The sequence below is a fragment of the Nicrophorus vespilloides genome, unplaced genomic scaffold (genome assembly GCF_001412225.1).
Source record: "Nicrophorus vespilloides isolate i.1.1-1 unplaced genomic scaffold, Nicve_v1.0, whole genome shotgun sequence".
Lineage (NCBI taxonomy): Eukaryota > Metazoa > Arthropoda > Insecta > Coleoptera > Silphidae > Nicrophorus > Nicrophorus vespilloides.
Genome location: NW_017096387.1, coordinates 103,098 through 118,773, shown reverse-complemented (window position 1 = coordinate 118,773; position 15,676 = coordinate 103,098). Strand labels below are relative to the sequence as shown.

Here is a 15,676-nt window from a genome sequence, read left to right as displayed (position 1 = left end):
AAACGCAGATATTCGTCGTCGTCTGGCCATGAAAATACGTCTCTCAATATTGTAATTTCTTAAAATAATAATGACAAAGTGTGTCGAAGGAGACAAACGAATTAAAGAAACGACCCATAAAACCAAGACCAACCGCTCTATTTCTGTATGCAAGTACATTAAACGTAATCCGACACCCGGTAATAACTCAGAAATATATTGCAGTTTCTCTCTCTCTCTCCTCCCCTACTTCAACTTCTCCGTCGCGTACACTTTCTTTTTTTTGCTTCTTCTTTATTTTAAGCCGGGGCCTATTTTTCCCGCGACCCCCGAGCAGCAGCAGCGGCATCATCCCCTCAAGAAGTGAGAAGTTGTCGGAGAATAGCGAGAACGTGCTCCGACTCCCAAACGCCACCAGATTGATCATATTAGTCCCAAATTACAAACCGCGACACCGACTACAGATTGGCCACCCCTCTTCTTCTCTTTTTTTCGCCACACCCTCGAATACCCTTAAATATTCATTATTTTTAGTTTCTTCCCAAACTATATGCATTTATTTTGAACCGCATTATGTATAATGCTATTAGTTTTCAAAGTACACTTCAAAATTTTTTCACATCCTATTTTTTTCTTCTACTTTTCTAATGCATTAGAATTTTAATTAACTAACTAATATTTGTATATTATAATGACACCATTTTCAAATACATAATGAAATTTAATTAAATTAAATAATTACAACATTAATTAGATATTTATGTTTACTAATGAATTAAATATTTGACTAAATTTTCCTCGAAATAATAATCAACAAATATAGTACGATTTTATGTAATTTGTAATATTCCAACAACTTTTACCAAAGTCATTTTCTATAATTATAAAAGTAAAATACATGATAGGTCATTAAATAGATTTTGAAAGCAAATAGATTCAATAAAACTGTTAATAGTTGGAGATTTTGGCTACTATCAAGAAATTATAATTTTTCTATTTGTAATAATTTATTTTATATTTCCACTTGAATTATTTCGTTTCTTACATATAATTTGAATTATTTCTAAACATTGTATCGGAATCATAATTGTTGAAGAGTATAAGTTTTTAAATTTTTATATGATGATACATTAATTGAAATAAATTTCAATTAGGATTTTTTTTTATGTTGTATAATTTAATTCAAAATCTCTTCATCAATGTTATTATGAAATCGTAATAAGTATTTGTAAAAAAAAATAATTTTCTTATGTTTTGAAGTAGTTATTTCTGAGTTATTTGTTTATAGCATTTTTATTATTAATATATAATCCATAATGTAATACATTTTTTCACTTAGATTGTAATAAAGCTAGGTAGAGAAAATGTGAATAATGTATGGAAATGGTTTGTTATATCTCAGTTACAGTTTTTCTTTAGCAAATAATATGTTGAAATCAATAAATATATGATTACGTTCGGTACACGATAAATATGTTTCGAAAACAAGGCAAATACAAATATTAATAATACGATGGTAATCTAGGAAATGTTCATTGCTCGTTAAATTATTTATACCTGGACGGATATAAATTATGAGTGCGCCGCGCGGTAATTGATGAATAATAAATCAATTCCGTGCTTGATCTGATCCCGAAAATTACCTATTTGCTTAGTGGATTGATACGGCTTCAATTACGCGCTTATCTTTATTAAATTTTTCACTTATTACCATTCCGATTTGTTACCAGATAAACTGTCTGTTGGTTAAGAATAGAAAAAAATAAATAAAATTAAAAAAAAAAATGGAACGAACGCTGTCTGAACCCTTAAAATCGTCGTATCAGAGTTGTATAATTTTCACATCATGTGTCTGCTAACACCAAATAGTGTTTGGACTAGACGCGGTGCCGGTTGTTTTAAGAATCAACCCCCAAATCCTTACGTAAGCCCTCACGTACCCCAAGGTTCGCCAACCGTCTGAATCCTCGGCTCCTCTTCGGGAATCTCCTTACAACTCGCATTACATACTTGTATTTTATATGGTATTATCTGAAAAAAATGATCCAGCCTCTGTGATGCATTACAAATTGGACCATCGTATACTATTATTATTATTCGCATGTACCGAATTTTGTAGTAAAGATATATAACAAATTTGTGCTTTCTTTTTCTTATATAAACATACATTAATGTACCTAATTTTTTCCGTTTAGGTACATTAGAAACCAAAATTATTCTAATCCAAATATTGATAATATTTCAAGAAAATATTTGCCCGGAAATTTACAATAAAATAAGTACCTCTTGCCGTGATTGCTTTGCTCCTAATGAATGCGATTGAAAACAAATGTCAGGTGGGTCACTCTGACCCATCTGCAGTACTCTGCAAAAATTCTTCAGATACATATTTTATAATTAGTTATACTAATTTGTGTTATTTTAAATATAAAATTATTTCCATTCTAATCGACTCATTTAGTTTAATTTACATAATAATAAGCGAATATTCGTTTTATGAAAATATTATGAATTCAGTTCAATTTCAATAAATAATTGCCTAAAATGAATGAATTTCCGATAAGTACGTATTGTTAAACAAAACTAAAAACTTAAACTTTAAGTTGTTTTTCTTATACCAGAAACTGTGTTTTATACGTTGATTTTCAGCAGTTCAGTAGACTCAAAAATTATACTTACAAGTACTAATTCGAATATTGGTTTTACTTTAAATTCGTATCTTAACAGATTAATGCGGATAATTCGAAGTGTTAATACATAGAAGTGTATTATTCAATATTTACAGATTCTGAATAAAAACAATATTAATATAAAACCTATCGGTAAACAGTGATTAATTTAATGGAGACCGTTTTATTTTATTCCCTTTTCGTCTATAACATTTATATTCGAATCGGGTACATTTATTTATTTAGCCGGTGGAAAATTTGCGGCGTTCCAAAATAAATCAGTGTTTTGAATATGCACCGTGTTAAATGGTCATATCATTAATAACGTAATTTGGGTAGGCCACAACTTGTATTAAAAAAATAAATTAAAAAAAAAACGACGCACTGTTAATTATATATTTTTTTTTAATTAGACAATAAGTTGCATTAATGATGGTAAACAATGAATGTAATTGAAGTATGAATAATGGAGTATTCTTGGAGGTTTATTGTACGTTAGGTATTGCAGACTTGTTTCTGCTGCAGTTTATTTCCATTTAAATTAATAGTTAATCTCGATGTAAACTGATGCACAGAGATTGCTATCGCAAAGGGCCGGAAAGTTAAGAGTTTCGAAACCGAATCTAGTGTATATACTACACACAATCATATTTGGAATGTTGGTATCGATGTGTATCACATCAGTGAATCTAACCACATCCGAGCCATAACTTCATATCAAGGCGATATCAGAGGCTGATAGCCCATCTAACCCCGCACTTGTGCCGGTATTAACTTCTCGCTTTTAACACAGCCTACCCTGATTTTTTTTTCTCTCTCAATTTTTCTTACATTCGGTTTAATACATTGAATTAATAGTGGTGGAGAGTGAAGAGATACGTCACGATCTGTGCGAAGTTTGTGCGTCCATCTCCATCGATAATTTAAGTGTCGGTATTCGCCGCACGAGATGTATTTAAGACGTTACCCCTCGAGTTTCGAAGACACCTCGTAATGCGATGACCTATGGCGCATATTTAAAATTCCGAAAGTGTCGTCCAACATTTTGTTTGAAAAACAAATTTGCGAAATAAGGAAGAAAAGTTAGGCGGATGGCTTGTGCTAATCTAGAAGGCACGAATTTGCATTTAGTTTGTGCATCGTTTTCTCGCCTACACAAACTTCACCATTATTTTGCACCCATGTTTCCTCTATTCTAATTTTCTTTTTCTTTTTGTCTGCAGATCGATTCCGATTTGATATTTGAAACCGCGGACGACCCGACGACCAATCACGACATATCAATTCGAGATGCATCGCATAATGTAATTAGTGAATCTAGTCAAGACGATGAACCGCATTGGATCAACAAAGTTGTGCATAGAATAAAGAGACAATTATTTTCGTGGCCATTCTTCACTACTACTCCTGCTCCAGATGTGGAAGAGGATGAAGATGATGAGGAGACTGAAAATATTGCGACTACCGACAATAATCAGGATCAGGATCAGATCCAGGAAGGAAGTCAAGAATATAGCAAGTACGACCATAAGGAAAATAACCAGGATAACAACGATGATGACTACGAGATTCATTCATTCAACAAGTAATATATATATTGATTTTGACTGTAAACAAATTTTAATTAACTTCTTTTATTTTATTTCAAGTTCCGACGATGAAGACATGCCAGATAATTCCGGTGATTATTCGGGTTCGCATAAAATTGAGAATGATGGACCTGGTAAATATGCTCTTCTTAATGTCAACCTAATTTTGTTGCACTTCAACAAAAATTAGGTCATTTTTTCATAAAAACTAGTTACTTATTAATACAAATTTGTGAATTAATTGAATTCTTCTTGTAGCTTATTATCGGGTTGTTATGACCGTTATGGAACCGATGAGTCAAGATTACACAAACAAAGCCTCAGACACTTACAAAACATTTGTGAAAACATTTGTGGACGACATCCATGAACTCTACAAGAAAACACGAGGAAATCAAAGGGCCGAAGTAATAACCATCGAGTAAGTACACGTAACAAATATTGTCTTATGGATTTTACATTTATTTCATTAATTTTAGACCACATTCTTCCGATGTGTTCGGTATCGTTGTCACATTCGATATTGAAAGCAAAGGATATTACAACGAAGAGAAAATCAAATCCGTTCTGGTGAAACAGATTCAATCCAGAAATTCGATTGGTCAACTGCAAGTGAATTTGGATAACTTCAGGTTTAAGAGATTCGAAGGTATACACATCAATGTGATGATATATATTCAGCATGGACACGCTTTTCTTTTATTTATTTTATTTTTATTTTTTTTTGTTTATTATTATTATTATTTTATTTTTATTAATTAGCAAAACGAGAAGATGCTGTAGAAACAAATGTTTGTCACGAATCCGAACTGCAATGTAAGAATGGTGAATGCGTTCCATCTGAATCGCGTTGCAATAAGGAAATCGATTGCGAAGATGGATCCGATGAAACTGGTTGTCCTCCCGATGATGGTAGGTTTTACTGCTGCTTCTTTTTTATTTATTCTAACTTAATTAGTTTTTTTTTAAATATATCTAATGCTTATTTTTATGCTTAAAAGCACAGTATTTCTATAAAAATTGTATATATTTAGTCGTAATTTTAAGATATTTTCTCTAAGATTTCTCAGGTTGATACATACATTATTTATATTAATATATATCAAGATTTTTAGTTTTCTACAAGAAACGTTATGATTAATTTATGCTAAGATTTGAACATTTACAAATTGAAAGAAATTAAGGAGAATCCGTCAAAAGTTGACACACAATTATATGATTATACTATAATTAGGTGAAACATGTAAAAATCATCAAATTAGAATGACTTCTAAAACAAAATCCAAGTATAAAATAATACTGAAAACATCAAAGTATATTTAGAAATTTACATCTTGCAGCTTGTTTATATATTTATATTATTTATTGTTTAATGTAAAAAAATTTCATATATAGTTTTTTTTTTCATTGTTTCCAAAATTTTATAAAAATAAGAGTTTTTAGTATCAGGAAGAATTGTTCAAAATCAAAGCATATCGCTTATCTAACAATGTAGCATAAACATAGAACTTATGGATCGTAGGTTGAACTGCTCTTGCAAATTCAGTACTAAACGTGGACTTATCTGTACATAAAGTTTACTTATTTGACACGTACATGCCTCCGGCTGTAATCGTGTATTATCGGACTTTCTGAATTAGGTAATAGTTAATAATTCTAACTCTATTAATTAATATTAGCTTACAGGACGTTAAGCTTACTAACTAATATATAACTTTAAAAAAAATTGGTTTCAGGATTTGAAAAAACGATTTTTTTTTAATTTGTAACATTCTGTTGAATATTGTCAATATTAAATTTGTTACAGCAACACGATAGATTTTAAACTGCGGTTTTGTACAATGTTGATATTATTAAAAGCACGATTGATTGCTGGATGCGCCGAAGGGCCAACGTATTTGCATATTTGCAGATTTTAACGCCCAAGTGATATTTTATTTATCATACAGGGTGATCGTGCAAAACTAAACTTGACGCATAACGCAATCCTTCGTGTGAGTTTTACAATTGTAAATAGGGGTCGTCGGCTGTGAACATTTGAAATAGATTAAAACGCTGTTGGCCGCCGCCGCAGTGGTTTTGAAGAATTGCAATCTGTTTTCAGGAAGAGGAAGAGAGCGAGAGAAAAGTAATTTGCTACTGCAGCTTCCTCTCATCACAATACTGAACAGCAACAAACAAAACAAAAAAAAAAGAACGAAGAAGAAAGAAATACGAAAGAAAACTAATTCAAATGTAAATAGCTTTCCGCATAAATACTATTTTCCTTATAACGGTCGGTGCTTCTTGATGATGACACCAAGACGCTCAATATTTAAAATCTTGATACTTTAATCTGCATTTGTTGTTTCTAATATAGTATTAGTTGTGTTTCATATGTATATAACTATTATCTGGTTGAGGGATTTGGATTTATTTTATGTTATAACAAATTTAACTCTTTTTATGTTAAATGTGTGTGATTCATGTTGGATTCCTTTTGAATAGTTGAACCAGAGGCAGAAATCCCAGTGGGAAGCAACAGAAACGAATTTGAAAAGCGGGTAACGCAGATTCCTACCGGATCATCATTCCCTATCCCTACTGTTCCTAGTCACGAAACAAACTTTACGCAGAACTTGCCCGGAAGATGTCGCGGTGATGATGTTTACCACTGCAAAAATAACGTTCAGATATGCTCGGAAAAGGAATGCGACGGACATAAAGATTGCGATGATGGTGAAGACGAAGAAAACTGTTGGGGTATAATTACTCTTTTGTTTATACTAATGCTTGGTGTTGGGTTTCCGAAAGCATTAACCATTCATGTTACGTCTTTTTTTTTAATTAAACACATTGCCTTTCACAAATAACATTTACAGGTTTAAATCATTGTGATTTCATCATTTAAATATCAAATTAATTGAAAGTTGCTTCTGTCTACTAAATACTAAATATATTGCGTCACATAAGCAGGGCCGCAGCAAGGAAATTTTGCAACTGGGGCCAAATATCTAATTTGCACCCCCGCCATAAGAAGGGGACAAATATTTTATTTACGTCTCTTTTCTTCAAGAAAACAATACAAAACAGTGGATTATAGATTTTGTTTTAATGAACAGTTAAATGTTAAACTAAATGTTTACAATTATACAAATTTTCTTTAATCAAAGCTTTAATTCGCTCATTGATCAGAGTTAAAAATAAAAGGTCTAATTTAAAGCTTGGTTCTATATTGCTAAATATAATAATATCTCTGTATGGTGAAACCATATCCTCATGGCACATACTAATTGATAATGTTTTATGTTTAGATTGTTCAACTGATGAAATTCAATGCGACATTTCGAGGTGCGTGTCGAAGACGAAATTATGCGATGGAGTCTTCGATTGCGATGACAAGACCGACGAGAATGATGACAGTTGTACAGGTCAGTTTATTTTTATTGTTATTTTTCTTGTTGCTGTTGTTATATATGCGTAAATATTGTGCGCTCATTATCTTTTCGTCGCCGTTCTATTTCCGTTTGTGCAAATTCAATAGTTGTCATGCAAAATAACTTGAATACACGACGTCTTTGAAATGCGAGACCTTCGGGTTAAAACTTTTCGGCGGACTGAACATATTGAATAGTAGTGGCTTCAGTATATGTTATCTATAAGGGCAACCGATCACACATGGGCATAAGCTCAAATTCTAAAAATATTTCTTCCGTTCCGCATATATGCGTACAAAATACAACATATAATACAAAATATAAATATGGAAACTCTGAATTGTAAAGAATACATATAGTTTACATTTATTTCGTTAATAGTATACAATTGTAATGTGTGTACTTTGACAATTAATATTATGTTTCAAGTAAGCTCGACAGCTTCCTCTCTGGAAACAATACAGTGTCATGTATAAACCATACCATATATATATACGACGGTTCTGGTTTATGTATATTTAGGTTATGTATATTCCAGTTAGATTGGATGAAATAGTTCGAAATTAAAGAAATAACATTTATTCAAAAAACCATACAATATTTACAAAAACTCTGAAATAAATATTAATTGCATGTATAATGTATACAAAAATCATGATACTTACTTTTTGTTCTTTTATATAGTTTTAATGTCATCGAACACTAAAGAATTACATAATAAAATATTTAGTAATATAGGTAATTATTGTTGGTAAAACTTCTTCCTGTGCAATTACTTTCAATTTCCGAATCAAAAAATACTGCGAAATTGCCGGTATTTCTTTGTAAAAATGATCGGTAATCACATTGGACGCTAAAACCGATTAACCGTTTACTAGTAATAGAAGCTCTAATCCCAATGTGAATTGAAGCCTTATAATTCACCGACAGAAGAATATTGCAATTAGTTCCTACAAACTAATGAATTAAGACAATATTGACTTTTTAAATAATTAGTTAAGGATCTTTTCAGAAAAGTAATTATGTGATAATATATAATTCTTGCGTATATGATTATTACAAAATTTGATTACAAATTCTATAATGTATATAAAAACAAATCATTTAAAGAATATTGTATCTATATTTTAGGGTTAATGAAGTTTTGAGCAAATGTTTGGTTTGTGCATGGTAGATATTATTTCTTGTCGTAATTGTAACGGGTAGAAATTTATTATGTAGTTGAGGAGGGTATTAAATTTGTACAATTTCTGGGCGCAAAATGTTTCGAGGGTGGTGGTTGTGTTGTGGATGAGAGCGCGAAAGGGAAAAAAAAAGGATCCGCATGCAGATGTTGACATATAATTTTCTAGGGGGATGATTTGTCGTTCGGTGGCCGCCCTGTGATTGCAGCCCCCCGCTGTGTACGTAATGCGAACAGAGTGTAATCACACTTTATTCATATTACTATATCAAAGAGCGTGTCTGACCGCGATTTACCCGAATTACAGAGCCTTCTTTTGTCTCATTCCCGACTACAATTTTATCAGCGCTTATTACATTTCTCTGATGGATTCACTTCTGGAAAAACAGAAATAAAATGGGAACGAGAGGAGGAGAGAAGAGAGGACGGATCTCCTCTCTTACGGTTCAAATCAAAACTTGTTGAAGTTAAAATAACAGAAAAAGAAACGCGAATAGTGGATGAAAGCGAAGTGGGGAAAAAGGAAGGAGACGAGAGGATCACAATGTGAGAAGAAATTTCCTTTTTGATTTATTAGATTTTCTTATAGAGAGATTTTTATTAGGAATCTTTTTCGTATAGCATTTACACAGTCAAGTAAATAAGTGACACTGTTTGTCCAAAGTCATTTGTAAGCCGCGATCTTAATGGAACGTAGCTTCTTTTTTCACTGCTCTTCGTTCCTCCGGAGGGAAGCTCTTCTTTCGCCGCTACTCTATGTTCCTTTTTTATTACTTTTCGTTACTGTCTGTGTATATATGCTCTCTCCTTTGTTACACTGGGGGGACTTTTTTCTTCTACGAGGGTCCTCTTCACATGCAAATTTGGTTATTGAATATTCATTCATTTCCAAGACGACGTAAAACTTAACGACGCACTTATTATACCTTATTGAAAGCGCAAAAATCTCCTGATTACACTTTTAATGTAATCCGTCCGCATGTACTCTTACCTCGCCCTTGGAGAACCCTGTTATAATGTAATATCTATGATTATATTAATTACACCCTTTTCAGCAGAAAACTATTAACAGAAAAATCAATACTATAAAAGCACCATAATACATATTTTAAATATCTGCGCATATTACAAGAAATATTCTGTTAAATATGCAAAACCATTTACTTCTTTTTATTACAACAATTCAACAAATATAATTACATATACAAGGAAACAGTACAATCTTAAATTTATAACATAAATGTAATTAATCTATATTTATATGATAAAACATATTGCTTGTGGTCATTGGACAATTAGGAGGAATAGCTCATATATAATAAAATTAACTGGTAAAAATTGAAAGCTATAATAGGAAAGAATATATTTTTTTTCATATTTGATGATATAATGAATGTATGTAGTTTTAGAGTATTTAGAAACAAATGAGCGTGTAAAAAATAGAATTCTTCATATTTCAACTATTAATTAATTGAATGCTAGTCTACATACTTTATATACATATTATATCATAGCTAGCATATAAACTGAATTAAATAAACTGTAAAGTAAGATTTGGGATGTTAAAAAATTGTTGTAAGTAAACATATTATGGTTTGATGGTAAAATAATTTCGTTGTATCAAGTTTCGAATAAAGCCAAGGACGTAATATAATAAATCTGAGGGCATGTATGTGCCACTTAATGGATGCTAGGAGATGGGGATTATGTCGCGGTGTCGACCTGTGGCTGTAACAACCCCGGTCTGGTACGATGCCGCACAAGAATTCCCCGCTCACCCCAAACCCTGCACAGCCCACCGCCAGAAACTCACCCCCGCAGAGAGGTCCCGCCTCGTCGGAAACCACTGATATATCCACGTTCCACGGATACAATCAACCCTCTCGTTATCAAACGAACACACTAAAAACCTCAACTCATTTACATACTGCATTTAAGATAACTACAACATAACGACTAAAAAACAAAGATATTTAATAAATTGTATACGCATATGCCGTTTTATAGTAGAACGTGTGTCCGCACTCAAATCCTCCTTTAAATGCATTTATTCAGACTGCAGCTTCTTTCCTCGCTCTACCCTTTTTTCCTTACTCTATCTCTACCTATTTCCAGTATTTATGTCAGCACCTATTCGTATTGTCCGGATTAAGTTAAAACTCGCCCATGCCCTACATATTTGCAATGGCAATATTTGTAATAGTATTAGAATCTAATTAAACGGACTAAGAGAAACACGATAAATCCATACTCAACATGGGTTTCATGCATTTCAGTTTTCATAATGCCGTTGAGTTTAATTGCATATAAATTGAATGTTAATAGTATTGCACGCGATCCGCTAATAAAATACTCCGGCGCATATCTGTATTGAAATTGCGAGCGAGGCAAGAAATACCTTTTAAGAGGAAGGAGAAAGACCAACCACCCATCCCATCCCATCCCTTCTCAAATAATATATTCCTTTGGTGGCATTAACTCGTAAAACTAGGACCCATGTAATGATCATTTATAACACAATAAATATTAATGACGTGGTGACTTCTCCTCCTGTGATCAAAAGGTTCCCATTTTTATTGCCGGAGACTTCACTTGAAACACTTCAATTACTACAGACGGAATGCGCGTCGAAATGAGAACAAAATAAAGTGCGACGAGGAAAAGCCGCAACTCATTACCATTCAATTAAAATATATTAGATTTTTAAATGAACCATTGCGTCACACTTGATCAGAGATAATGGGCTAATTGGATCTGAGTGAAAATTTAAAACGATGAAAACGAAAACGTTAATGGATGTATCAACATTACTCAGTAATATTTGTAAGAGGATAAAAAAAATTGTTATACTCAGTATGCAGATGGTTTTTATTAAAAGAAATGTTTATTTGCTCTTTGCACATTTTTTCATCCCGACCAATATACTTACTTTATTAAACAATGATGTCATTTCTTTTTTTATTATTGTTTAGTCAGTTGCACTAACTAGAATTAGACCATGGGAACTGGGAAAATGCATCGCTTTTTAAAATATTTGTATATTTTTCTTTACTCGTGAAAAAATATACAAAAATATATATATTTTTATTGGATTTTATTATAAAAATATTTAGTAAATTAATTAATTTATCACTTTACATTCATATATACATTAGATATAAAAAATAATATTATATAACTATTTAAAAAGCCAATAATTATCAAAAGTCATTGTTCTTGTTATGTATAATATAATTTGCCATTTCTTGAGTTGAGCTATGATACAAGTATATTACGCTTTTGTTAATGCTTGTATTGCTGTACATTTAGTAAATGTTGCCGTTTGGAATATCTAGAGGAGATACGGAATAGTAGGACCCATGACACAGCTCTGTGGTACGAACTACAATAGTAATTGCTCACATTGAACTAACTATCATTGACTTAAACTTAAAATATTGTTTATAATTGCATTTAATACACCAACATTTATTTATTTCCACCCTAGTACCTATTATATTATGTAATTATCACATAAACTACGGCTTATGCAAATCTTAATCTAAATTATTATATAACCAAAACAGGAATTGTATCCATTTGAATAAAAGCAATTGTTGCTTTTTACAAAAACATAGAGAAGCAGCCAGTGGCGGAACTTTAAATCTTTGTTCCCCGCTGCAAAATATGTAGCAAGATATTCAGCAGATTTACATATATGTGTAGAAATTCAACAATTTGTTTTTTTTTCTTAGATTTAAAATAACATAGATACAATTTGAAATAATAGCAAATAATGAATGAATACAATAAAGTCATAAAGAACGTTGATCTTTATATTATATTTGGTAATTCTCAAATAATGTGCAGTACAAAGAGACAATAATTTTATTTTATTTAGCTTTATAATTGTTAAATCTTTTGAGCTTTGAGCGTTGCATAAACAAATAAAGGAATCCGTCAGGATGTGGCGCACGTATCCGAGACAATTAAACGGGAGTTGAATGTTGCGTTTGTTTGCTTCAATTAAAATATCAAATATTGTGACAATTAATGAGCCGTATTAACAATTCAATTCATTCCTCTTAATATTTGCACCATCGTGTTTACTCAGTCAAATCGGCGGCGTCGTTATTGAAAATACTGAATTATGTAATGGGAACGCATTATCAATAACAATACAAATACGAAAGCACGCTTCACTTTATTGATTCTTGTTCCACAACGTAATTTACTTCATCGTTAGGTGTTTATTTACAATTTTTTTTTAATTGTTCTTTACTGCAATTTTCTCTGTCTTCTTAGTTTGTTCGATTGTATCGTTTCAGTTAATCATAAAGTTTTTGAAATAAATAATTTAAAAATGATGATAAATAAGAGTTGTTAAAAATGTCTATAAATATTAACCTGAAACATAATTTAAGTGAATCGCGTGCAAAATATCCAAGCCAAATGATATATACTTTTCGTAGTACGACGTATTTGTATATAAAAAAAGATTAATGATGAGCGTATTTTCATTCCGCTTATAAATGTAAGGCTTCAAATATTGTTGTTTTTTTTTGTTGTTGTTTAAAACTGTTGGATTATGTCCAATTAGGTTTGTAAATATTGATGTGATCTTGGCGGATGGCCAATGGAAGGGATCCATAAAATTAGTATTAGTCCTGAGGATAGTTGAAAAGTGTTTGTGGTTGGATGATATCAACGGAGCAGTAAATTTGTCCTTTACATCGAGCGCAGTTAAAAGTCAAGGTGCAAATGATTTTTGAAGTTGATGTCTGTTATGAGTCTTTGCCGTGACAAGCAGAAATATCATCTGCATATATCAATACGCGACAAAGTGGATCGCATATTTCAAAGCCGGAACGTTTTCTACTTTGGATTCGGTGCTTAAAACGCACAATGCCTTGTATTGTTGGCAATACGTGCTCGTAACTTTATGCCACGCTACCTTTATTATTGTTATTATTTTATGATATTTTTGCCTCACTAATGTTTACTACCGAGCCAAAGCCCAAGACAACGCTCATCGGATTACTACATTGCTCATTCCCATGCGAACGAACAGGACTATTTTTTCTCTTTCTCTTCATCATCTCGGTGATTTATATGAATCAATTAACAATTTTAATATTGCGTGTCATTAGGGTACGTGGTTATTTATGGTCGTCCGTGTATCCTCTGAGCAATATAGTAATTGTCCTGGACATATGCACTTCATGACCTGGAGGCGAGCAAATAATCCTAATTACCCGCAATTGCCGCAACACTGTCCGCCACTCATTCACGAAGACCGTTAGGTTTTCACAAAATCGCTATCATTAGTTGCGTGCACGTTCAATGCTAACCCCTCGGGACGGACACGAAAACTACACCCCCTAAAATATATGCAATTGATGCGATTTTGCTTTCAGCAAATGAAAATAAATATCTTTGCCTACATGTAATTTAGATGTTGTCAATTTGGTTGGTTCGTTGGTTAACTGGCATGGCTTTCGATGAAACCAAAAGTTGGATTATCACAATCACTATAATCATTGAACGTCCTTTCAATATTATCCAGCCTATTTCGTAAATCTTGTTAAGAGTCTACACTTTATTAAAATAAAATCTCGAATATCGAAAATCTCAAATTTACATATAATATTAAAAATGATGATAGTGTACTTAATACTAGGGTTTTTACAAAATCCGATTAAAAAAAAAACGATTTTCGAATCTCAACTTTTCTACCGATTTTCACAAAAAAAATAGAGAAAAGGGATTTTTACAACTTATTTTTTATTGCTCACATTGATCTATTACACATACAAAATTTACAGAAATAGAAAAAACTCCCACTTGTTAGAAAGCTGTGTTTAATTGTCTATATAGCATTGAATACTTAATAAATTCATATCTTCAAGTCCTTGAAAATATTTATGATTTGATTTTTTTCAAAGCAAGCTATGATTTGTTGTTCTTCTTCGCCGCTATGCTTATTGTAATCGAAATGTTGCGAATGCGAATTTGAATACAAGCTATGAAGTTTCAACTACAATGATCAATCAGTTAACTGTTGGTGACATGAAGCTTTTTAAATCGATGATCGGTTAACGAACAATTCGAGTAGCAAACATCGTGTTTAAATGGATTATGTTCAACTGTATAATATTACATTTTCATAAATTAATCTATTCTATCAACTAGCCTCCAACCAGTCATTATTATTTATTTTTTAGACTTATCTCTACTCAAATTTTCGCAATCTTCTAGGTTCTTCATAAATGTATTTTTATTGGTTACGAGTTGAAATTAAATTATTTATTACATTAAAAAAAAACAATATTTTTGACTAATTTCAAATCAGAAGAATCTCTCATAAACAAATTTAGTCAATACTAATATTATATAAAATAAAATATTTATGGACTGAAAATGAATAAATATTGAAGATTTTCAATTTGCTTTAATAAGTAAACCACTATTATATAATCAATTTGAATGATATTAAGCATCCTCTGAAAACCACTATTAATCATTTCCACATGTTATCAAACCGCTCACCGATCTGATATGATATTACATAATACACATTAAAATATTAGTGCCTGAAATCTTTCATATATTTATGTGCACATATTTTACTACTATATTTATTGCAGTCGTTATTCTTTATAACGAACAAGATATTTTATGGCCAATAAATTAGCATACATGGGAGAATGACATCATATCTAGTCATCCATTGTCATCTTAATAAAATGCACTTTGCACAATTCAATTGGAATGGTAAAACGCGGAGGATTTATCCATACATTAACTGAAGGAATTATGAAACGCAGTTCATCTACTTGATAACACTACAAACATGTAATA

The 15,676-nt window shown here is 31.6% G+C and overlaps 1 protein-coding gene across 18 annotated transcripts in view; it reads left to right on the top strand.

Annotated features, from left to right (window-relative positions):
* LOC108556930 (basement membrane-specific heparan sulfate proteoglycan core protein-like) overlaps positions 1 to 15,676 on the top strand; it is a 132,710-nt gene that overhangs the window by 57,982 nt on the left and 59,052 nt on the right. For 16 of the 18 annotated variants that reach the window (XM_017913262.1, XM_017913273.1, XM_017913265.1 and 13 more), the window contains exons 2-8: positions 3,872 to 4,233; positions 4,298 to 4,371; positions 4,496 to 4,658; positions 4,717 to 4,886; positions 5,000 to 5,149; positions 6,725 to 6,979; positions 7,531 to 7,647. In XM_017913262.1, coding sequence (XP_017768751.1) covers positions 3,872 to 4,233; positions 4,298 to 4,371; positions 4,496 to 4,658; positions 4,717 to 4,886; positions 5,000 to 5,149; positions 6,725 to 6,979; positions 7,531 to 7,647 — 1,291 coding nt within the window. The remainder of the gene's footprint in view (positions 1 to 3,871; positions 4,234 to 4,297; positions 4,372 to 4,495; positions 4,659 to 4,716; positions 4,887 to 4,999; positions 5,150 to 6,724; positions 6,980 to 7,530; positions 7,648 to 15,676) is intronic. The other 2 variants (XM_017913266.1, XM_017913270.1) reach the window with 2 other exon arrangements.